We start from the raw sequence: 19,853 nt of genomic DNA on the forward strand, positions 1-19,853 counted from the left end.
GAACTAACATAACCAGGAATCAAGAACCTAAGAAGCTACCTTACACTGAGTCAAAGCATTACTCTATTTATATCAGAAACTGTGTGCACTGACTGGCAGGAGCTCTCCTGGGTTTCAAACAGGGATCTTTGGTCAGCCCTAAGTGGGAATGTTCGGTATCTTGGAAAGAATGTGCACCACCAACCACTGAGCTATGCTCCTTAATTCTGAGACATGCATCCTCTTGGGTGAATTGCACGAAGAGTACAATGGAATATTGTCAGATGCTGGGTGCTGCCTGTATTCACATAAGCAAACGACTCGTGTCTGAGTGGACGAGTTTAAACTGCTTCCATTTGTGTATATGAAGCCTTCAGTGGCCAGACTTCCAAAAAGTGAAGAGTGCAAAGCTGTTCCTCCTCTGCAGGCCCAGGTTTTAATGGTCATCTGTGTCTCACTTAGAAATAATTATTATGTGCCCTTTTGGATGCATTTGCAGTAATATTCGTCAGAGAGAGCTGTGTAACGCCCTCCTCCAGTTTCTGTAACGCCCTCCTCCAGTTGTATTTGGCTCCAAGCACTTTCCACCATAGGTTATGGTTCTGTTTCTCTGATCCCATTGGCAGATGTGACGTTTAAGCTGGAAGATGGAAACATTAATGCTCACAAGCCACTACTGATCTGTAGCTGTGAATGGATGTCTGCAATGTTTGGAGGATCATTCATTGAAAGCTCAAACACTGAGGTACTTGTTCTCTTTGGTGTGTAGCCTCAATAATGTGCCATAAGCTTTACCCTTTGGGTTGATAAATTGCGGTGGTTTAAACAAAGGGGACATTTTGCTGGAGTTTGTCATCACTAGCCCAGAGAGCATTTTCAAAATGTTTTAGGTTCTAAATGACTCCTTTCTCAAGAAATTTCAGTTGTTATGGTAATTTCTCTCTCTCTCTCTCTCTCGTTTCCTAAATTTGAATTTTAAAGTAAATTAAATGTTGGTGTCCCTGTACTGTTGTTGTGTATAAGAAGGATCGTTTTAGATGAACTTTGGTGGGAGGAACTAGAAGAACAGGGAAACAGCCACTTTTCTGGGGGTCGCAGATAGATGTGCCCTGGATGAAATTTGGTCTCCTGAGCAGTATTGTCTGGCTTCCTGATTTTTAACCCAAAGAGTGTGATCGGCATTTCTGGCAATAGGATTTTCCAGCAGGCCTTCTCTGGAGAATAGGAGTTTTGCCCCTCCTTCCCTGACTCTGTTATCAAAGCAGGCATTTCTGAAAGTCTCAATTGCTAGGCAGCACATTATGTCTTCAAATGGAATCATTGTGACATCTTGGACGGGTTCTAAATCTAGGCTACAAAATAAATGCATGTTGTATCATTCATGAAAAATCACACCTAAACAATAGCTTTTTCTCTGCCAAGTATACACCCGCAAGGGCCTGATCTTATTGGAAACATAATTAAATATCAAGCAAACTGCCTCATTTAGTTTCCATCCATATTTTAATCCCATCCCTTCTGGGTTATTTTAGGTATTTGTCCACAACATCAGAGTCGTCAGCGACTGGACCTAATGGTCAGGGGTCCCTTTACCTTTATATCACCTTTCAATGTGGTTTGCATCATAAAGCAAATTAAAATAATAAAATACAAATTCAACAGTGTAAGTAACAATTCAGTCAAAAAACCAGCAGTGAAATTATTTTTAAAAAACAGCAACAGTAATGGAATTACGCTTAAAAGCCCAGCGCAGCTTCACGTTAATTACCGTACTTTTCTGTGTATAAGACTAGGAGGTTTATTTACTAAAAAATAATGTTAAGGGGGGGGCTGGTCTTATGCACGGGGGCAATCTCCCCCCATTTTCTTAATTTTGAGTTCCCAAAAATAGGAGGTGTCTTACATATGGGGGCGTGTTATACACGGAAAAATACAGTACTTAAAAGTAGATCTAAACAACCAGATGCCCAGAGGCCATTAAAAAAAACAATAAATGAAAGAGCCAAGTTTACTTCCTGTGGGAGGAAGCTCCATAATAGTGGGGCCACCACTGAGAAGCCCTGTCTCTTACACCCAGCAACCTAGCGGACCTTACTGGCAGGCTGGCAAGCAAGCCCATCTTAAGAATCAGGCAGGCTCAGATCAGTTCAGATGGTCCTTTAAATAACCTAGCCGTAAGCTATTTAGGGCTTGAAAGGAAACAAAACTTGAAACTGTGCTCAAAGGAGCACTGACAACCAGTGTTGTTGGCATCTGTCTGTCTCAAGAGACAATGGAGTGTGCCTTGGGAGGTGAAGCCAAACAGCTGCTTTAGCAGCATTGAAGTGACCTCCTCAAGGTCAGGTCCTGGGCTGCCCATATGATAAGAGACACACACACCCTTGGCATCGCTGATATGGTCCGAAGCAAAGCAAAGCAATACGTAGGGTTTACTCCTTAACCCTTTCTTCTCCCAAAGATATCCCACAAGGCAGCAGAGGTTTAGGGTCAGTTTTCCTTCTCCTAGATGGGCTGCCTTCCCAGGCAAAAAAAAAATTCCTGCATTGCAGTTGGTTGGACCAGATGACCCTTGTGGTCCCTTCCGGGTCTACAGATTCTATGATTCTCTGCTACAGAGCAAATGCCGCAGAGCAGTTTTGTGATAAAGTTGCCTTCGGTATGGCGCTGGCCAGACCTTAACCAGAATTCTAAATCAAAACCTACTACAGTCTTAAATTATTATTTTTTAAAGAAGATCCTCGAGACACCTCCATTCTTAAAGTGAAGAATACTCATTATCTACACTGCTATGAAGTATCATCTGGAATGCTAAAGTGCTAGTGGCAACATGGAAAGAGACTATCGGTTTTGTGTCGTATTTATGCTTTTAAATAAGAAGGGCAGATCGGCTCATCCCAGCCTGATTAGTTTTTGTCGAAACTCAGATGCTTGGGACAGCTTCCTAATTATTTATCACATTTTAACTATAGCAGCTTTGCTTTCTGCTTGAGTATTGAGGGAGGCATCCACATCAAGGGAAAATGATACCCCTTAGCAATGCTGTGGCTTAGCTTGCTTTCTCTTTCTCTTTTTTTTCTTTCTTTTTTGTATTTAATATTCTGGAAGTCTGTGTTCTACTTTAAATTTTTTCTCATTACTTTTAAAACAGCAGTAAGCATAATTCCCTCCCCAGAGGCACGCTCAGCAGGTGGCTCATTAAAAATACATACCTTGATTTTTTAGTAAGCAGCTCTCCTGCAACAAGAACATATATTCATTTTCTACAATCTGCTTCCTAATTATAAACCCTAATAGCTCGTGTTCTTCTGGGTAACCTTAAAATATTAATTGCAAAGACTTGGATTTCTGAAGCACATAAAGCACCGCAACTGAGATCTTTAAGTTCAAAAGTACAAGCGCAGCCATGGAAATGTACGGGGAAGTAGTTGGTTCCAAGATGTGTATTGCACGTAGAGACTGAGGCAATTTGACATAAATATAATGAGCTGCTTCTAATTTATTTATTGTTTTGAAATTCTGCAGGGAGAACAGGTTATTTGCAGCAATAACTCATGCATTCACACTTAGTCCTTGCAACAGACACCGACGAAAATATCTCCAGTTTTCAAATTTAATCCACCTAAATCTAAGCCTCTGTGAGAGATGGTGGGTCTTTGCCCTCCCCTAGTGGCAGCTAGAAACCACGCTTGTCTTTTTAGAACAGTAGGTTCCAAATATTACTACAGTGGTACCTCGCAAGACGAATGCCTCGCAAGACAAAAAACTCGCTAGACGAAAGGGTTTTTTGAGCTGCTTCGCAAGACGATTTTCCCTATGGGCTGGCTTCGCAAGATGGAAACGTCTTGCAAGTTTGTTTCCTTTTTCTTAACACCGTTAATACAGTTGCGACTTGACTTCGAGGAGCAACTCATAGAACGTGGTGTGGTAGCCTTTTTTGAGGTTTTTAAAGACTTTGGTGATTTTTGAAGCTTTTCCAAAACTTTCCTGACACCGTGCTTCGCAAGACGAAAAAAATCGCAAGACGACAAAACTCGCAGAACGAATTAATTTTGTCTTGCGAGGCACCACTGTATTATTATTTTGCAACTGAGCTTGAATGCATTCTGCATTTATTTAACATCATATTAGCTAAATTTTCCTGGAGGAAAGCAAGGTGACGGTTGCTGCACTTTTTGCAATAGTTACTTTCGCTAGCCAACCCCCAAGAACAGCTCCTGCTCAAAATGCCTCTGGAACACCTGTGGGTTGCTTTCATAGGTATATAGTGTAGCTTTGGAGATTTGCTAATATTAGTTTGCCTCCTGTTCAGTGCCTAGCTGTTAGCTCCACTCCCTGTCAAGAAATCCACGAGCTTCCATTTGGCAGCAATGCCTCCAGTGTTTACTTTAAGGTGGCTCGGGGTTTCCCTGAGGCGCGCTGAATATAGTTGCACCTAACTGAGGATGCCCAAAGCAGGAAGGAGAGCTCCACCCTAACTTTTAATGTTCCTAGGACTGGCTCTGGGGCCTCGGCTATACAGCTTCAAATAAAACATTTGCTGTGCTTTAAGTGCAATATACAATGTGACAGTAGATGGCGATGGTGAGCCTTATGGAAAATTCAATGTATTTTTTTTAAAAAGAATTTTCAGAATGGTTTTTCTATGTGTGTAGATTTCACCCAGGTTTGAGGGTGCTCTTGGCAAAGTACCTTATTTGGACCTCCTTCCATCCATGTGGGTTGGCCCACTTGAGATTCATGGAGAACTTATTTCACACTGTGGCACAGTTGTGGGCTTTTCTTGTTTCGTTTTTAGCTGTAGGAGATGGCAAAGCTTCTGAGAGCCATGTTGGTTTTTTTCCTGGCACCCATCATCCCACCTCTTCAATCCCCACTCTGATGTAGTACCTGTTCACTGTGGGGAAAACACAATGGTGGCCACTAAAGAGAAATCTTCCAGGGTGAAAGCTTTGAAGAGGCAAGTTTCCGTGAGGTGTACCCTGTTGGTGCCGTGACAGGAACCCAAGGTTGCTTCATGCTGACACTAGATTTGCATGTGCCTGTCAAGGACATGAGGCAAAATGGCAACCCATCCCCTTGCAGTCAGAATAATGCTGAAGACTCTGTAGCCTATACCTTGTTTATTTGACAGTGGAGCTGTATTATATTATTTCTTGGGAGGGCTGTTGCTTCTTTCTAGCCGCTCACCTATAAAGGAAGCTGTGTGCAAGCATGTACTTAACTCCTCCCTTTTCTTTTCAATTGAAAAAACAAAACAAAAAACAGTCAAAGCTTGCAAGTATAGACGTGGAAGAAATTTAATTGAGTTCACATTTAAAGGCAAATCTACCAAATTCACACTTTGGAAACACATTTAAAGGCAAATCTACCAAATTCACACTTTGGAAACAATACACAAACCAGGAAACAGCCATCTTTTGAAATTTGCACTTCTCTGAATGTTACAGCGCAGTTGTGCAGCCAACCAATGTTTACAAAAAATGTACTTACTGAGGTAAAGTGTGCATAAAAATGCATACATTTATGAAAAAATAACATACAAAAATGCATTATATAAGGCAGCATTGCCTTCCAAAAATGTGTACATTGTACAAAATTGGATATTAAAAATTGTGTATATTAGGAGAGATTTGCACTAAAATGCTGATGAATTATTGGGCAGAGCTTTTTTAATTTTTTAAAATCACAATCTGATGTGAAGAACTGAAGTTAAGTTTGGAAACTGGAAGAAACTGAAACTGACAGATTCCCTACTTGCGAGTCAAGACTTCCTTCTTTGGCAGTATTTGTTTTGGCCATGTAATTCTGGATATGCCTCTCTTCTTGTACAACACTGGAATAGAGAGCAGCAATACATACTGATGAAATGGGAGGATGTTAACGAGAAGTAGTTGGCACAACTCTCACACTGAAATTTGAACAAGGTTGCTTCCTATTCCTCACTGTTTCTTTCTGAGTCTCACAGAGTTTACAGGGCGGGTGAGGAAGAGACTGGATGACTCTTCCCTGAAAACTGTTTGCATGCACAAAAAAGGCTAAAGTACAGGGAAAGTATTTGAATATTTTTTTAAAAATGTGGCCTTAGGAATTACATTTTTAATTACATTTAGCTGCGAAGGTAAGACAAAATAACCAGAGTTAATCAGGTTTTGCTAGGCTTTTTGGGTTGCAATGAAAGTTTTATCTACTTCCTGAGGATACAATTTGAAATTAATCCTGTGATGAACATAGGGTTTATTCTGATTCTTCAGAAATTTGTGCTCTTTGACATTCAGGGCCATTTAACATGTTATAGAAAAGGTGGAGGCTGGGATTGACCACATCTTGATGATGATGTTTAAAGCCTATTTTCCTGCCAGAAAGTACATAGTAATTGTACCTCAGCAGTGCAAAATATTTTAAAGGAAGCTGTTGGTCTTGGTCTTCGTAGCTCAGTCCTTTAACCACACATCAGTAGGACCACTCCCTCTCACATTTGATCATGCCCCCCCCTTTTTTTTTGAGGAAAACTGTAATAAAGAAAAGCTATGAGGAACAGTTGAGGGAATGGGGTAGGTTTAGCCTGGTAAAGAGGAGACTGAGAGGAGATATAATAGCCATCTTCAAATATCTAAAGGCCTGTCACATGGAGGATGGAACAAGCATCTTTTCTCCTGCTCCAGAGGCTAGGATCCAAACCAAAGGATTCACGTTACAAGGAAGGAGATTCTGACATCAGGAAGAACTTTCTAATGGTCAGAGTTGTTCAACAGTGGAACGCAGTCCCTGATAAGGGGATGGATTCTCCTTTCTTGGGTGTTTTATGCAGAGCTTAGATGGCCATCTCTCATGGATGATCTAGTTGAGATTCCTGCATTGCAGGCAGTTGGACTGGATGACCCCCAGGATATCCAACTCTACAAGTCTATGATTCCATGATTCTATGACTTCTCTTCACCAGTCAACAATGTGAACCCAACCAAAGTTTGTAGCAGACACTTGCATGTAGGCCTGACCTATGACACCTGCATCTCTCTGATCTTTTTATACCTCTACCTACATCTTCCCTGATGGGCCACATTTTTTAAAAAAAAATGTAGAGAAGCTATGCTTGCACCTGCCTTATGAGATATGCCAGTTGTACAGGAGTCCAGCTTTCTGGTGTATTTGTGCCACCACATCTGCTTTTCATTCTGGCTAGAGAGCTCCAAGCCAATTATCCAGCAGGGAGAGCTTTCTCATCACCCTGGGCAAGGGCAACTTGCTTTCCTCACATTTTCACGAAAATGTGTGCATCTGAATCCCAAGTGGCTTAGTTGGCAGGAAGGGGTAGGAGATGGAGCAACAGTCCCTTAAGAATGTCACTAAGTCATTCCAAAATACAATTCCAAATGGAACAAACATTTTTTTAAAAAATCAATAATGGCAGGATATAAGGGAGAAAGGAAGAATGGGAAGGTATGTCAAAGAAAACAACAACAGTGCTGATGAACCAATGCAAGCACTTCTCATTAGTGAGTAGGAGGTCCCTGTGAGCTGTAAGGGATACCCAGGTATCTCGTGAATGGTGCCTTTGGGTGGTCAAGGAGGATGACAGATATTCAAGGGTACCATGTTGCCTATTTGTCAAGTTCAGCCACGAGGAGCAGCTGGGACAGACCCACATATTATCTTTAAACAACAACAACACACCCTTTTTAAAGCCCCAAACATATTTTTCAGAGCATTACCTTTCTGTAATTTAATGAGACCTGTTGGAGTTCTGTGAGGAATTTAATGAATGAATTAGAAAGTGCTCTGGGGCTTCCTTTCTTTTTGTAGGGGCAGGTAATTCCAGTGTGCTTCAATGTTGTGCTATAGTAGGATGACTCAGTTTGTCCTGGGGCAGAGGGGCATTACAACACTCTGCTTTTTAAAAGAGATCTCCAGATGCACTTATGCACGGCTGGTGTTCTGGCCATTCTTTCTTCCAGACCTAGAGCGAAGTGTGTCTGCAAGTCTAATTCAGAAAAATTGATGTGTCTCAAGTATCAGAAGTTTGGAAAACACTGTTATATTTATACCATTGGGGGAGTAGGTTGGCCTCTTTCTGCATTACTGCCAAAGGGCTCTCATCCCATAGCCATAATCACTTTTTATTTGGGAAAGAAAGTTGTTGGAAGCGCTAAGGGAGTGTTTGTAGCAGCAAACACGGAGTTACTGAAAGCAATTGTCCTAGGAAAGGTAATACTGCTAGGTGCTGAAAAATAATCAGCAGCCCAGAGAGCGTCTCTGAATTATTTTTAGCTGTTCAGTGTTTATATTAAGAACAAGAATGAGCTAATGCAGAGGCAAAGTCCAAAAATGACAATGTGAAGTGCCCTTGACATTGTGTATATTGTGCCTATTATTTTTCTTCACCTGATATATGTAGGGTTTTTTCCCCCCCTTCAGGAGTTTGGCTCATGATGGATGTACATTCATCCTTGCTTGTGTGTGCATGTGTATATGCACAAACACATGTGCATGATCAATCTGAAGTTAAGGACTTTTAAGTTCTTTGATTTTGTTGGGGAAGATTTTGTTGTCCATGGCTTAACCTGCAGCGCTCTGTGGAGAGCCTTCATCCTAAGGGGTCAATCTATGCCAACTTGGTCCTTTACAAGACATTAGCAAAACAGCCGCCCGGAATGGAAACCGGTGCATCTGTGGTGCACAAATAGTTCAGTATCTAATTTGAACTACCCCATCTGCAAGGACATTCCCACTTGATACATTGCTGTGCAAAACAGATGGTGATGACCTGCTGAAAATAATGTGTCCGCTGTTCTTTTTTAGTTTAACAACACAGAAGCTGAGCAGTACTTTTATGAAGGAAGTTTGGTTACTGTGAAGGGGTTCATTTGTTTTACTATGAGGGCCTCTTACAGATCCTTCAAGTGTCCCTATTTTCCAGGGATAGTCCCAGATATAGAAGCTGTCCTGGTTTCTGATTTGACTCTGGGAAGTCACATTTTTCCTTAGGACGTCCCTATTTTCATTGGAGAAATGTTGGAGGGTATGGAGTTATGTGACCCCCTTGAGCTAAGGAGATAAGTAACCATACAACCTCTAGAAGACATCTGAAGGCAGGCCTGCATAGGGATTTTGTTATGTTTAATGTTTTTTTATGTTTTTATATAAGTTGGAAGCTGCCCAGAGTGGTTGGACAGCCCAGTCAGATGAGTGGGGTATAAATAATAAAATTATTCTGCAACAAGACGTTCTTATTTTCAACCTCTTTCTCTGGTTTTATAAAAGCATTGCAGAGTTGCATTTGAGGGGAAATAGCAACAGCCATATGGCCCAAGTGTTTTATCCTTGAGTAGATCATCTCCCAGCTCTGAGCGTTTTAAAAATACCCTTTCCCCCCCCCACACCCCTCCCTCAGGTTGTTCTTCCCAATATAAACAAGACTTCCATGCAAGCAGTTCTGGATTATCTGTACACCAAGCAGCTATCATCCAGTCAGGAGTTGGATACGCTTGAATTAATTGCACTGGCAAACAGATTTTGCCTCCCACACTTGGTTGCGCTTGCAGGTAAGGTTTCTCTCTCTTTACAGGTGTCGCCTTCAGCTTCCTGCCAGTGATGTTGAAATTGTCAGCTGTTGTTTTTTTCCACGATCTTTGGGCAAAAACAGACATGCAGTGTTTCTTCCTAAAATCAAACTGCAGTACATATTTTCAGTTAGAGAAACATAATTGCTTCCTCCACTCTTTTTCTGTGCTGAGTTAATTTAGCCCACATTCTTGTGTATGCTTAAGCTACTAAACACAAATAAGTGTCTGCAATTCATAATGCCCATTAGGCAACTTGATTACTCTTAATTGAAAGAGCATGAACACTAAAGTTTCCATTGCAAATTCCTGTTTTAAGGGTCTAATAATGGAGCTTGGGCAATTTTAAATTAATCCAGTTCAAGCAAGTATTGCATAAAAGAGCAGTCCAAGTTACTTTTACTGCTCTAATCTGATGGTTAATTATTTTGTTAGTGATTTGATGATAGTTAATTCCAATAATTGCTTATTTCCTCCCCCCCCCCCCCCGCCCTCCAATTGTTTCAAAGAGAAGCGGCTGGAAGCAAGATTATTCCATGACTTTAAAAAAAGAAATCTATGTCAGCCCAAACAGTAGTATTGTTTTTCCTTGGGCAGTCTTGCAATGGATGAAAGGCAGTTGAAACAGGGGCTGGAGGGAGCTAGATTTATGCTGCACAGTAAACTGGTTTGTGTTTCTCTTCAACCCCAACAGAGCAGCATGCTGTGCAGGAGCTTACCAAAACATCAGTGAGTGGTGTTAGCATAGATGGAGATGTGCTGTACGATTTGGAAATAGCCCAGGTTAGTAGAATATATTATCTGTGGTCACATTGGGGGAGGGAAGGAACTTCCTGATGGTGAATGTATAATGCTTGGAAGGTTGCTGTTTCCCAAGGATCAAAGGAATATTTCAATTTTTAGAAAGCCTCTGTGATGATAACCATGGTTACTGAGAATTGATACCTTCCCACCAACCTGCTATTTCTTTAGAAAAGTCAGTACATCATCTTAGGAGACACATGTTCCCAAACCTGTGTTTGCTGAGATAATGCAGGGGTGGGGCATCCATAGGAGAGAATGAGAGTGGTGCTTAACTCTTTCCCTGCCCACTGACTCACCCCTACAAATGCACACTCATGCATTTCCCCCTCTCCCAAAATTTGGTCTTAATTCTGGTCTTGGGAGACCAGCAAACACTGAATAAATACCATGGGGTTCCTGGCGGTCTGCTGCCTCAATACTTTATTTACATTGACAAGCTGGGATCATAAGAATCTGCCTTAACACTGAGTCATAGTATCATAGAATTGTGGAGTTGGAAGGCGCTGCATCACACCATTTATTCCTGTTAAGATTATGGTCTAACTAAGACCCCAGGATCCTTTTCACAGGTGCTGCTGTCAAGCCTGATGTCCCACGTTCTATATTTGTGCATCTGATTGTTCCTACCTAAGTGTAGAACCTTACAGTCTACAATCAGGTCATTGGTACATCTAGCTCAGTAAGGCCTACTCTGACTGGCAGTGACCAGGATTTCAGACCAAGGTCTCTCCCTCTCTCCCAGTCTTACCTGAAGATGCCTGAGACATTTTGCATGCAAGGCAGATGTTCTGTCCCTCAGCTTCAGCCCTTCCCCAGCAGCTTTTTCAATTAATTTCTGATTGTGAATCCATCTGCAACCCTGATTCAAAGTAGTTAGCTCTGCTCTGGGTCCCAGCTTTTTTGGGGGGGTGCTGTTGCACTTTTGGTTTTCAGCCCTGCTGGTTCCATAGTACTGTATCTGTGGCTTTGTCAGTTTTTGTCACGTGCCGCTGTGATGTCTCAATCCCTGAGTAATTCTCCCTTGCCTTTAACTTCAGAATTGTTCCACATACTGACTGTTAACTCTACAGAATATAAATTCGGTTCTCTTCTTTTCCAGTTCCACAACGCTAACCAGCTGGCGGCTTGGTGCTTGCACTATATCTGCACCAACTACAACAGTGTTTGTTCCAAATTCCGAAAGGAAATCAAAACTAAATCTCCTGGTAAGGCTGTTTAGCAAGCTTTCTCCACCTTTTCTTACAACCTTTGTACATCTGTCTTCTCTCTATTCTAAAGCTGGGGAGGAGGGGGGGACTACAAATCAAGTAAATTTACATGCTCATACATGCATTTTTGCATTATTTCATTTGGCTCCCAAGACCCAGGTTTTCATTGAGCTTTTGTCAAGGTTTGGGTTGGCAGAGAACAATGGGAAGGGAAGGGAGTCTCTATGGTGTTGTCATCTAATTATTCAGACACAGGACACCTTGAAATCTTCCCATGCAGTAGGAAGCAGCAGGAGCAACCTCAGCATCTTATGCCAATTCATTTTCATCTCTCCCCCCCCCCCCCACACCTTTAACATGAAATCCTTCTTACCACATTAGGTGAGATTGGGACCAAACATAAAGGCCAGGAGGCGACAGGTAGGAGCTGCATCTACCATATCTCTCCCTGCATCAGGAGCCATGCCCAGAGTTCTGTTTACCTGTATTAAGTATGCTGCTGCCGTGTGTGATCCTTTGGTGTTAAGATAATCTAGGCCTGGCTGAATTGACCAAAGTTTGAATTCAAGTTGGAAGGTTGCAAAAAGTGAATGACGGCAGGAAGTGAATCGGAGGTGAAGTTTGTCAGAGATGGAACAGAGGTTTAAGAAAGGGCAGACAAGCATATATTAATTTGGGGATGTGTTTACAATTAGTTAAACTGTGGCCTGAAATCCCAAACTTTTGTTACTTGACGGTCTTTGTGGCTTTCACAAAAGACATTATGGATATGGCTTCAGAAGACAACCCTACTTGTCAGGGGTCAGCAAATTTTTCCACCAGGGGGCCAGTCCACTGTCCTTCAGACCTTGTGGGGAGCCAGACTATATTTTGGGAAGAGAAAAAAAAGAACAAATTCCTATGCCCCACAAGTAACCCAGAGATGCATTTTAAATAAAAGGACACATTCTACTCATGTAAAAACATGCTGATTCCCAGACCGTCCGCGGGCTGGATTTAGAAGGTGATTGGGCCGGATCTGGCCCCTGGGCCTTAGTTTGCCTACCCATTTACTAGAGATTGAGATGCATGTGAATTTCATTGATAGCATTGCTCTCCTCCCCATGTAGTAGTAGTTACATGAGAATAATATTGCTTTCTCCTTAGCCTAGCCTATGGATTTGAAAGGACTGGGTATTGCTTCATTAGCTAGGGAATAAATATATTGATACACATTGGATTTGTTTTAAACTTCCTCTTTTTTATTTGATCGTTAATACTTTGCGTTATAAATATTGATAGTACTGTTTAAACATCAGGCAACCTGCCTAGAAGCTTATTCAGTGTGGCAGCAGAATTATACCATCATTCCCTGAGGGGTGGCTGTCTCTGGAACCATCTCACTTCCACTTACTGGATATAACATCAAAGCAGTATATGCATGCATAGGCTCAATAATCCCTTATATTTATCTGGTAATATCTGGGGTTATGGATCACAGGTTGACATTAGATGCTTCACACATGTCACTTGTATCATGGGTTGCTTAGCCCATGGGTTGCTTAACCTCCTAGGAGGATTTTTATTTTTTGCTGCGCTGCTAAAATTCATCATTTTCTTTTTTAAAAAATCAGACTTGTCTCACAATTTGTCTGACGTTGTTGTTCAGTCATTTAGTCGTGTCCGACTCTTCGTGACCCCATGGACCAGAGCACGCCAGGTACTCCTGTCTTCCACTGCCTCCCGCAGTTTGGTCAAACTCATGCTGGTAGCTTCGAGAACACTGTCCAACCATCTCATCCTCTGTCCCCTTCTCTTTCCCAACATCAGGGTCTTTTCCAGGGAGTCTTCTCTTCTCATGAGGTGGCCAAAGTACTGGAGCCTCAACTTCACGATCTGTCCTTCCAGTGAGCACTCAGGGCTGATTTCCTTAAGAATGGATGCATTTGATCTTCTTGCAGTCCATGGGACTCTCAAGGGTCTCCTCCAGCACCATAATTCAAAAGCATCAATTCTTCGGCGATCAGCCTTCTTGATGGTCCAGCTCTCACTTCCATACATCACTACTGGGAAAACCATAGCTTTAACTATACGGACCTTTGTTGGCAAGGTGATGTCTCTGCTTTTTAAGATGCTGTCTAGGTTTGCCATCGCCTTTCTCCCAAGGAGCAGGCATCTTTTAATTTCGTGACTGCTGTCACCATCTGCAGTGATCATGGAGCCCAAGAAAGTAAAATCTCTCACTGCCTCCATTTCTTCCCCTTCTATTTGCCAGGAGGTGATGGGACCAGTGGCCATGATCTTAGTTTTTTTGATGTTGAGCTTCAGACCATATTTTGCGCTCTCCTCTTTCACCCTCATTAAAAGGTTCTTTAATTCCTCCTCACTTTCTGCCATCAAAGTTGTGTCATCTGCATATCTGAGGTTGTTGATATTTCTTGCGGCGATCTTAATTCCGGCTTGGGATTCATCCAGCCCAGCCTTTCGCATGATGAATTCTGCATATAAGTTAAATAACCAGGGAGACAATATACAGCCTTGCCGTACTCCTTTCCCAATTTTGAACCAATCAGTTGTTCCATATCCAGTTCTAACTGTAGCTTCTTGTCCCACATAGAGATTTCTCAGGAGACAGATGAGGTGATCAGGCACTCCCATTTCTTTAAGAACTTGCCATAGTTTGCTGTGGTCGACACAGTCAAAGGCTTTTGCATAGTCAATGACGCAGAAGTAGATGTCTTTCTGGAACTCTCTAGCTTTCTGTTTATTGTCTGACATTAGAACAGAGCTATTATGTACTGCTGTTGTGTGTGTACTTCTTTTATTTCTGCAGCATCTCTTATCGTTGCAAAGTTTGAATTTCTATTTTTAAGCTATTGTATTCTAGCATTGTATGTTGTATCGTAAATACAGTTTGCAAATACCTATTTTTTTAGTTTCCCTATTATCTGAAAATGCAAAACTAGATAGAGGAGAGCTTAGTTCTCCATTGCAGATTTGGAATTACACACATTACCAGTCATGTACCTTGAGAACTAGAAACATGACATATTGATTTGAAAAATGAAGCCTGAGATTTTCCTGGATTTTTGCACAAGATTTCAGGTTCTGGTATGTAGAAGTAACAGTAACTACTTTTCTTAACTGTCTTGATGCCATAAAAACTAATTTCTAACTATTAGCAGAATTAAAATGTTGTCCTAGTTACAGAATTCGTTAGTTATTTGGGGACTTCTTTGTTTGTTTGTTTACAGATAATCAGGAATATTTCGAGAGGCACCGCTGGCCTCCAGTGTGGTACCTTAAGGAAGAAGATCATTTCCAGCGTGTTAAAAAGGAAAGAGAAAAGGAAGATATTGCACTGAATAAACATCATTCAAAACGAAAGTGGTGCTTCTGGAATTCCTCCACAGTTGTTGTCTGAGAAAAGGAGAGGCAAACCTATCAATAGAGTGGCTTGGAGAACATTTCTTTAGAGGAAGTCTTATCATGAAGGAGAGCACCTCAGTCCACTGAGAACCATTCTTGTACCAGATGCCATTGAAGTAAATGGGAGTTCATTTCAATGGTGCTTCCACAGAAGTTTCTGGTGGATTGTGCAGATATTTGGGGCACTTGTTTTTATTCCACCTGTGTGCATTTATCATCTCTAAGGTCAACAAGCACAAGCTCACCTGAAGTGGGTGTGAAACTGCTCCTTAAAATGTCAAATGTTTGTATTTTTGTTTGTTTGTTTATAAGCTAAAATACTGTATAAAATCAGTATTGGTTTTCTTTTTCTTTCTTTTTTTATACAAACTGACAACAAATCCCAGCAATTAATATTTCAATCTCCAAAGTGGACAGTATTTTTATACAGTTGTGTATGTATGTGAAGGTCTTTATTTCAGCATTGTTCTTTCACAGACCACAGTTATTGTGGAACTCTTTGATTTAGACTATGTTTCTTTTGTTTCTCCTCTTGCAAGTACAATGAAATATGATGAACATCTCTGACAAACCTCCCTGGCTTAAATTGCCATCCTAGCAACAAACCAACTCTTGCTAGGCAACTGGCTTCCCACCCCCCCCACCCCCACTTCTTCCCAAACACTATGTATTCACAACAATTAGATCCTTATTTTTTCTGAAGTAATGGGATGTAACATGATCCAGTGACAACAAAGTTATACAGAATTTATATCTTTTTCCCCCCCAGCTGAAGAATATGAAGTGTAATTTACCTTTTCAGCTGCACCCGATGTATTTTCAGTATTTGCCATGTAAGGGCAGAATGCAACAGCCGTGTGAAATTTAATACTTCCTCTTTTATGTGTTCCATGGCTTTCAATGTCTTTATTTTCAAAAGGACCATTTTAAAATAATTAGAAGACCTCATTACACTTATGTCTTTATCCACTGCAGATTTCCTAGGGACCTAAACCTAAAGGCAGTAAGACTTTTAGTTAATTACTTGGTTTGTTTCTTTATAGTTGTCTATGCCTTTTAAAGAAATATCTGTATATTTAAAACTGTTTGCTTGCTTGTTGAATATCCACATGTTAAGTAAGGGCTATGGAGATAAGTTGATCCCTTCCGTTATATTCATATAGGAGCGACCCACCCACCTATTCACCATCAATGGTATTCTGGCCCAAATAATCTCCGAGCACCGAAACAGACATGATGGCAGCGTGGGCAAACTGCTTGCCTCTGTAAGATGTTCCATGTGCATCATCAGGCATTAATGCACTTTGAGCTGGTCTATCCAGGTATAGAGTTCGCACCCCAGAGGTCTGTGGTGGATACACCACAACTGCGCCACCTGTAACAAAAGAAGGGTTTTTGCAGGCACCACCAGTCAGGCTTATATGGAGAAGCCCATTACCCATGGCTGCTGTCAGGTCAGTAAGGTGTACAAGTATGTCTTGCCTTTTTAAATATGCTACAAAAGATATCCCAGGAAAAGCTCCCTCCCCCCCCCCCCCCCAGAAATTTTTATTAAAAGTTTTCACAATACAATAAAATTATATCTAGAACTAATGAAGTAAAAAAAGAGAGAGAGAAAAGAGAAACGACAAATGTTTTTTGTTTTAATAATGCATGCACAGCCCCACACCAAGCTTACAACGCTTTGAGGCTTTTCTGCATCACGTCTTAATATTTTAGCAGTAAACTAGATAATTCCTTCCCAAAAGAGCCAGTGTAGTATAATGGGTGATGTGCTGGACTTAGGAGGCTTGAGGTCAAATCCCTGTTCAGCTGTGAAGCTTACTTCTATGACCTTGCAGCCATCTCTCTCTCTCTCTCTCTCAGCCTAACCTACCTTACAGAGTTGCTGCAGGGATAAAATGCAACATGCGCTCCATCTGGATGCATAGCAACTGGATAGCTCAGTTGGTTAGAGTGTGGTGCTGATAACGCCAAGGTTGCAGGTTTGATCCCCGTACAGGACAGCTGCATGTTCCTGCATTGCAGGGGGTTGGGCTACATGATCCTCAGGGTCCCTTTCAACTAAACAATCCTATGATTCTATGATCTCTGTCCTCTGAGCTACTTGGGGGAAGGATAGCATAAGAGAGCTTTTAAAGACTGCCTTTCAAGCAGGGGAACATTCACAGCCAGCAACTGATTCCTCCCCCCACCTGCCTTGGTTTATGCACCTAATTGATGAACTCCTAAAATTGTTTTCCACTCACACCAGTTTTGGCTTGAAGCCTGTCCCATCACTTTCCTTCCCTTATCTTTGGCAATAGCCCCACTGGCAGTGATGCTAATGTTCAATAGTAAATGCACTACTACATATTATGTGGTGGCATTTCATTTTGTGTGTGAAGTGTTTGAGATCTAGCCTAGATGTTACTTTGGTGCCCCAGCTGTTTCCAACCATGTGGAAGAGCAGCATGCTGGGAGTTTTCTAACCCCCACATTGGCCACCAATTAATATGGAGAATTAGGGAGGGAAATAAATATTTAGGAAGCAAGTATTGCAGACTGGAGGCGAGTGAACACTATGTGCAGGCAGAGTTGATGGATTTGGCATCTTAGCATGCCCTGAACTTTGCCACAGAAGGTAGTTGTGGTTAGAGTTATGAGCATTGTGCTTAAGCCAGGGGTGGGGTGGGAGCAGTGGCAGAAGCTTTAGAGGAAAAACAAAGAGTCGCCTATTCCTGCTATACGTATAGTTCTCCAGTCAAGCTTATCAACTGCATTTTCTTGGTTTCCTTTGTTCTCTCCTGCAGGTGCCTCAACATGCCCTTTGGAAGAGCTGTCCCATTTTCTGTTCCTACTATAACCCAACCTTGAGTCCAAACCAGGTTGCTAAGGACAGGAAAAGTGGCAAAGCCCACCCAACTTTCCAAAATAATCCAGGTTCTGGGTGATAGATGAAGCTAGAACCTCTGGCGAGGACAGTAAGAAATATGTTTCAGTGTAGAAATTAAAAGACCAGCTCCATTTACCCAAAAGGAATGATCATTGCACTCTGATAAAGGGCTATGAAGCGAAAAATGACTGCAAGCTGGATGGTATAAACTTATGGTCAGCAGTAGTGTGTTCATCATTAGCGAAACCACCGTTGCTGAGGCTTGAATTTCATGTGAAAGGAGCAGACCTGTTATTTTAAGCCTGGGTCCGAGGGCCTCCTTTGTAAAGCAAAAGGAGTACCCTAACTGCAACCAGTTGTATCCAATATTAGGTAGTGATGGGGGAGGAGGTCCTATGGAGAGAGAGAAGGGACAAAGTACACAGGAGGCACAAGGTGAGAGCGCTTAGCTCCCTTTACCTGTGAAGCAGTTGATACTTGCTATATGGGTTGGGGGCAGATCATGATTTAGACAAATGGGTCTGTGCCATTCCGTGTAGATTGAGCCTGAATTATATTAGCAGGTTATATGTTTTGATAAGTATTACTATTACTAAAGTTTTACAAAACCAAAGCTTCTCTATGATTGTAATCTTGCCAAACTGACATGGACGTGCATAAATGAACCAGGGGTATATGCAATAATAACCAGCTGTATTAGTTATCAGCTACTGTAACCAAGTGGCTGGTTCATTTGGTTTAATTCTGCCTTTGGCCTTTAATCTTGGTGGGGGGTTCTTTTTGTTTTATTTTGCAAAAAACAAACAAAAAAAAAACCTCAATAAAAAAATTGTTTAGCTATAAATGTTTCCTGGTTATTGGGTCTAGTTTCAAATCGTCACAATGAATCTTTTACATTTAAGATGCATTTTTCCAAAAAATATAGCCAGAAAGTATTGCATGTTGAATATTTCAGGGCGGGTTTATTCTTAACAGGTCAGGGAAGAAGACCAACAAGCTAGAGTTTGCACATAGTCCTTTTCTTTTCTTTTTTTTTAAATAAATTTTATTTTATAACACCATACAAACAAAGAAGACAAACACAACACATTCACACCAAAAAAACTAAATAAAGAAAAAAAAAAAAATATATATATATATATATATATATATAAAATATATATATACTCCTGACATAAGACAACAAATTAACTACATTAACTACATAACACACAACACTGACTGACTTCCCTTCATCTCGGTTTCGGAATGTGTTATAAAATTTTTCTATCTGCACATAGTCCTTTTCATTCAGAACCGGTGAAATTAACTGTTCCATTGCTGTTCCCTATATAATTTTTCTCTCCACCAACACCAGTCCCTTTGTGTTCAGGGAACCTCTGAGTCCTTGAAGCTTTATTGAGAGAAGACAGACTCAGCCTGAAGTTTTGCTCTGACTGTAGAGTTCTACAGTCTCCCAGCCTGGCTTTCACAACAGTGTGGGATCGTTGTTTTTCACCCCTGTACTTCGCTAGAATGGTTATGCCCACTGTCATCATTCCAGGACCTAAGAATTTCACCCTTACATGGCAATGGTAGGATCCCTCCTGTTCCCTACATATTCTACATTTGGTGAGCAGGCAGAGGAACATGAGCACACTAGCCTGCTTTTAATCTACTTTTAGGTGAGATGAGGTTCTGTCTACTGGTTTCACATTTGACCACGTGCATGGAAACAAGTGGGGAGTGGTAGGAGCAATCCTCTTTCTCTTGGGTGTATTTGCTGTGCACAAAATGCAGAAAAGCGGTACAAAATTGTGTCCTCGTTAACACTTGACACACACATACACACACACAAACCCTGCTTGACTGTGATGCAGCAGAATTGCACCGCAGCATGATGCAGAACATTGCAAGATTATGCATACTGACGGAGAAAAGGAATAGGCAGCTTTTCTTGGTATAAAAATGCAAACCCATGGCTTTCCATGCTCCCTCTGATTTTAAAACAGCTGCGTGTGGTTTTTATAGACTGTGTGTGTA

The 19,853-nt window shown here is 41.4% G+C and overlaps 1 protein-coding gene across 6 annotated transcripts in view; it reads left to right on the forward strand.

The window, feature by feature from the left end:
• The window catches only part of RHOBTB1 (Rho related BTB domain containing 1), a 62,203-nt gene extending 43,528 nt beyond the window's left edge, over positions 1-18,675 (forward strand). For all 6 annotated transcript variants that reach the window (XM_081004956.1, XM_081004958.1, XM_081004957.1 and 3 more), the window contains 5 exons: positions 606-724; positions 9,368-9,518; positions 10,231-10,319; positions 11,440-11,545; positions 14,782-18,675. In XM_081004956.1, coding sequence (XP_080861082.1) covers positions 606-724; positions 9,368-9,518; positions 10,231-10,319; positions 11,440-11,545; positions 14,782-14,951 — 635 coding nt within the window. In that variant the 3' untranslated portion in view covers positions 14,952-18,675. The remainder of the gene's footprint in view (positions 1-605; positions 725-9,367; positions 9,519-10,230; positions 10,320-11,439; positions 11,546-14,781) is intronic.
• Positions 18,676-19,853: the final 1,178 nt, after the last annotated feature.

The sequence above is a fragment of the Podarcis pityusensis genome (assembly GCF_964106645.2).
Source record: "Podarcis pityusensis genome assembly, chromosome: 5".
Taxonomy (NCBI): Eukaryota; Metazoa; Chordata; class Lepidosauria; order Squamata; family Lacertidae; genus Podarcis; species Podarcis pityusensis.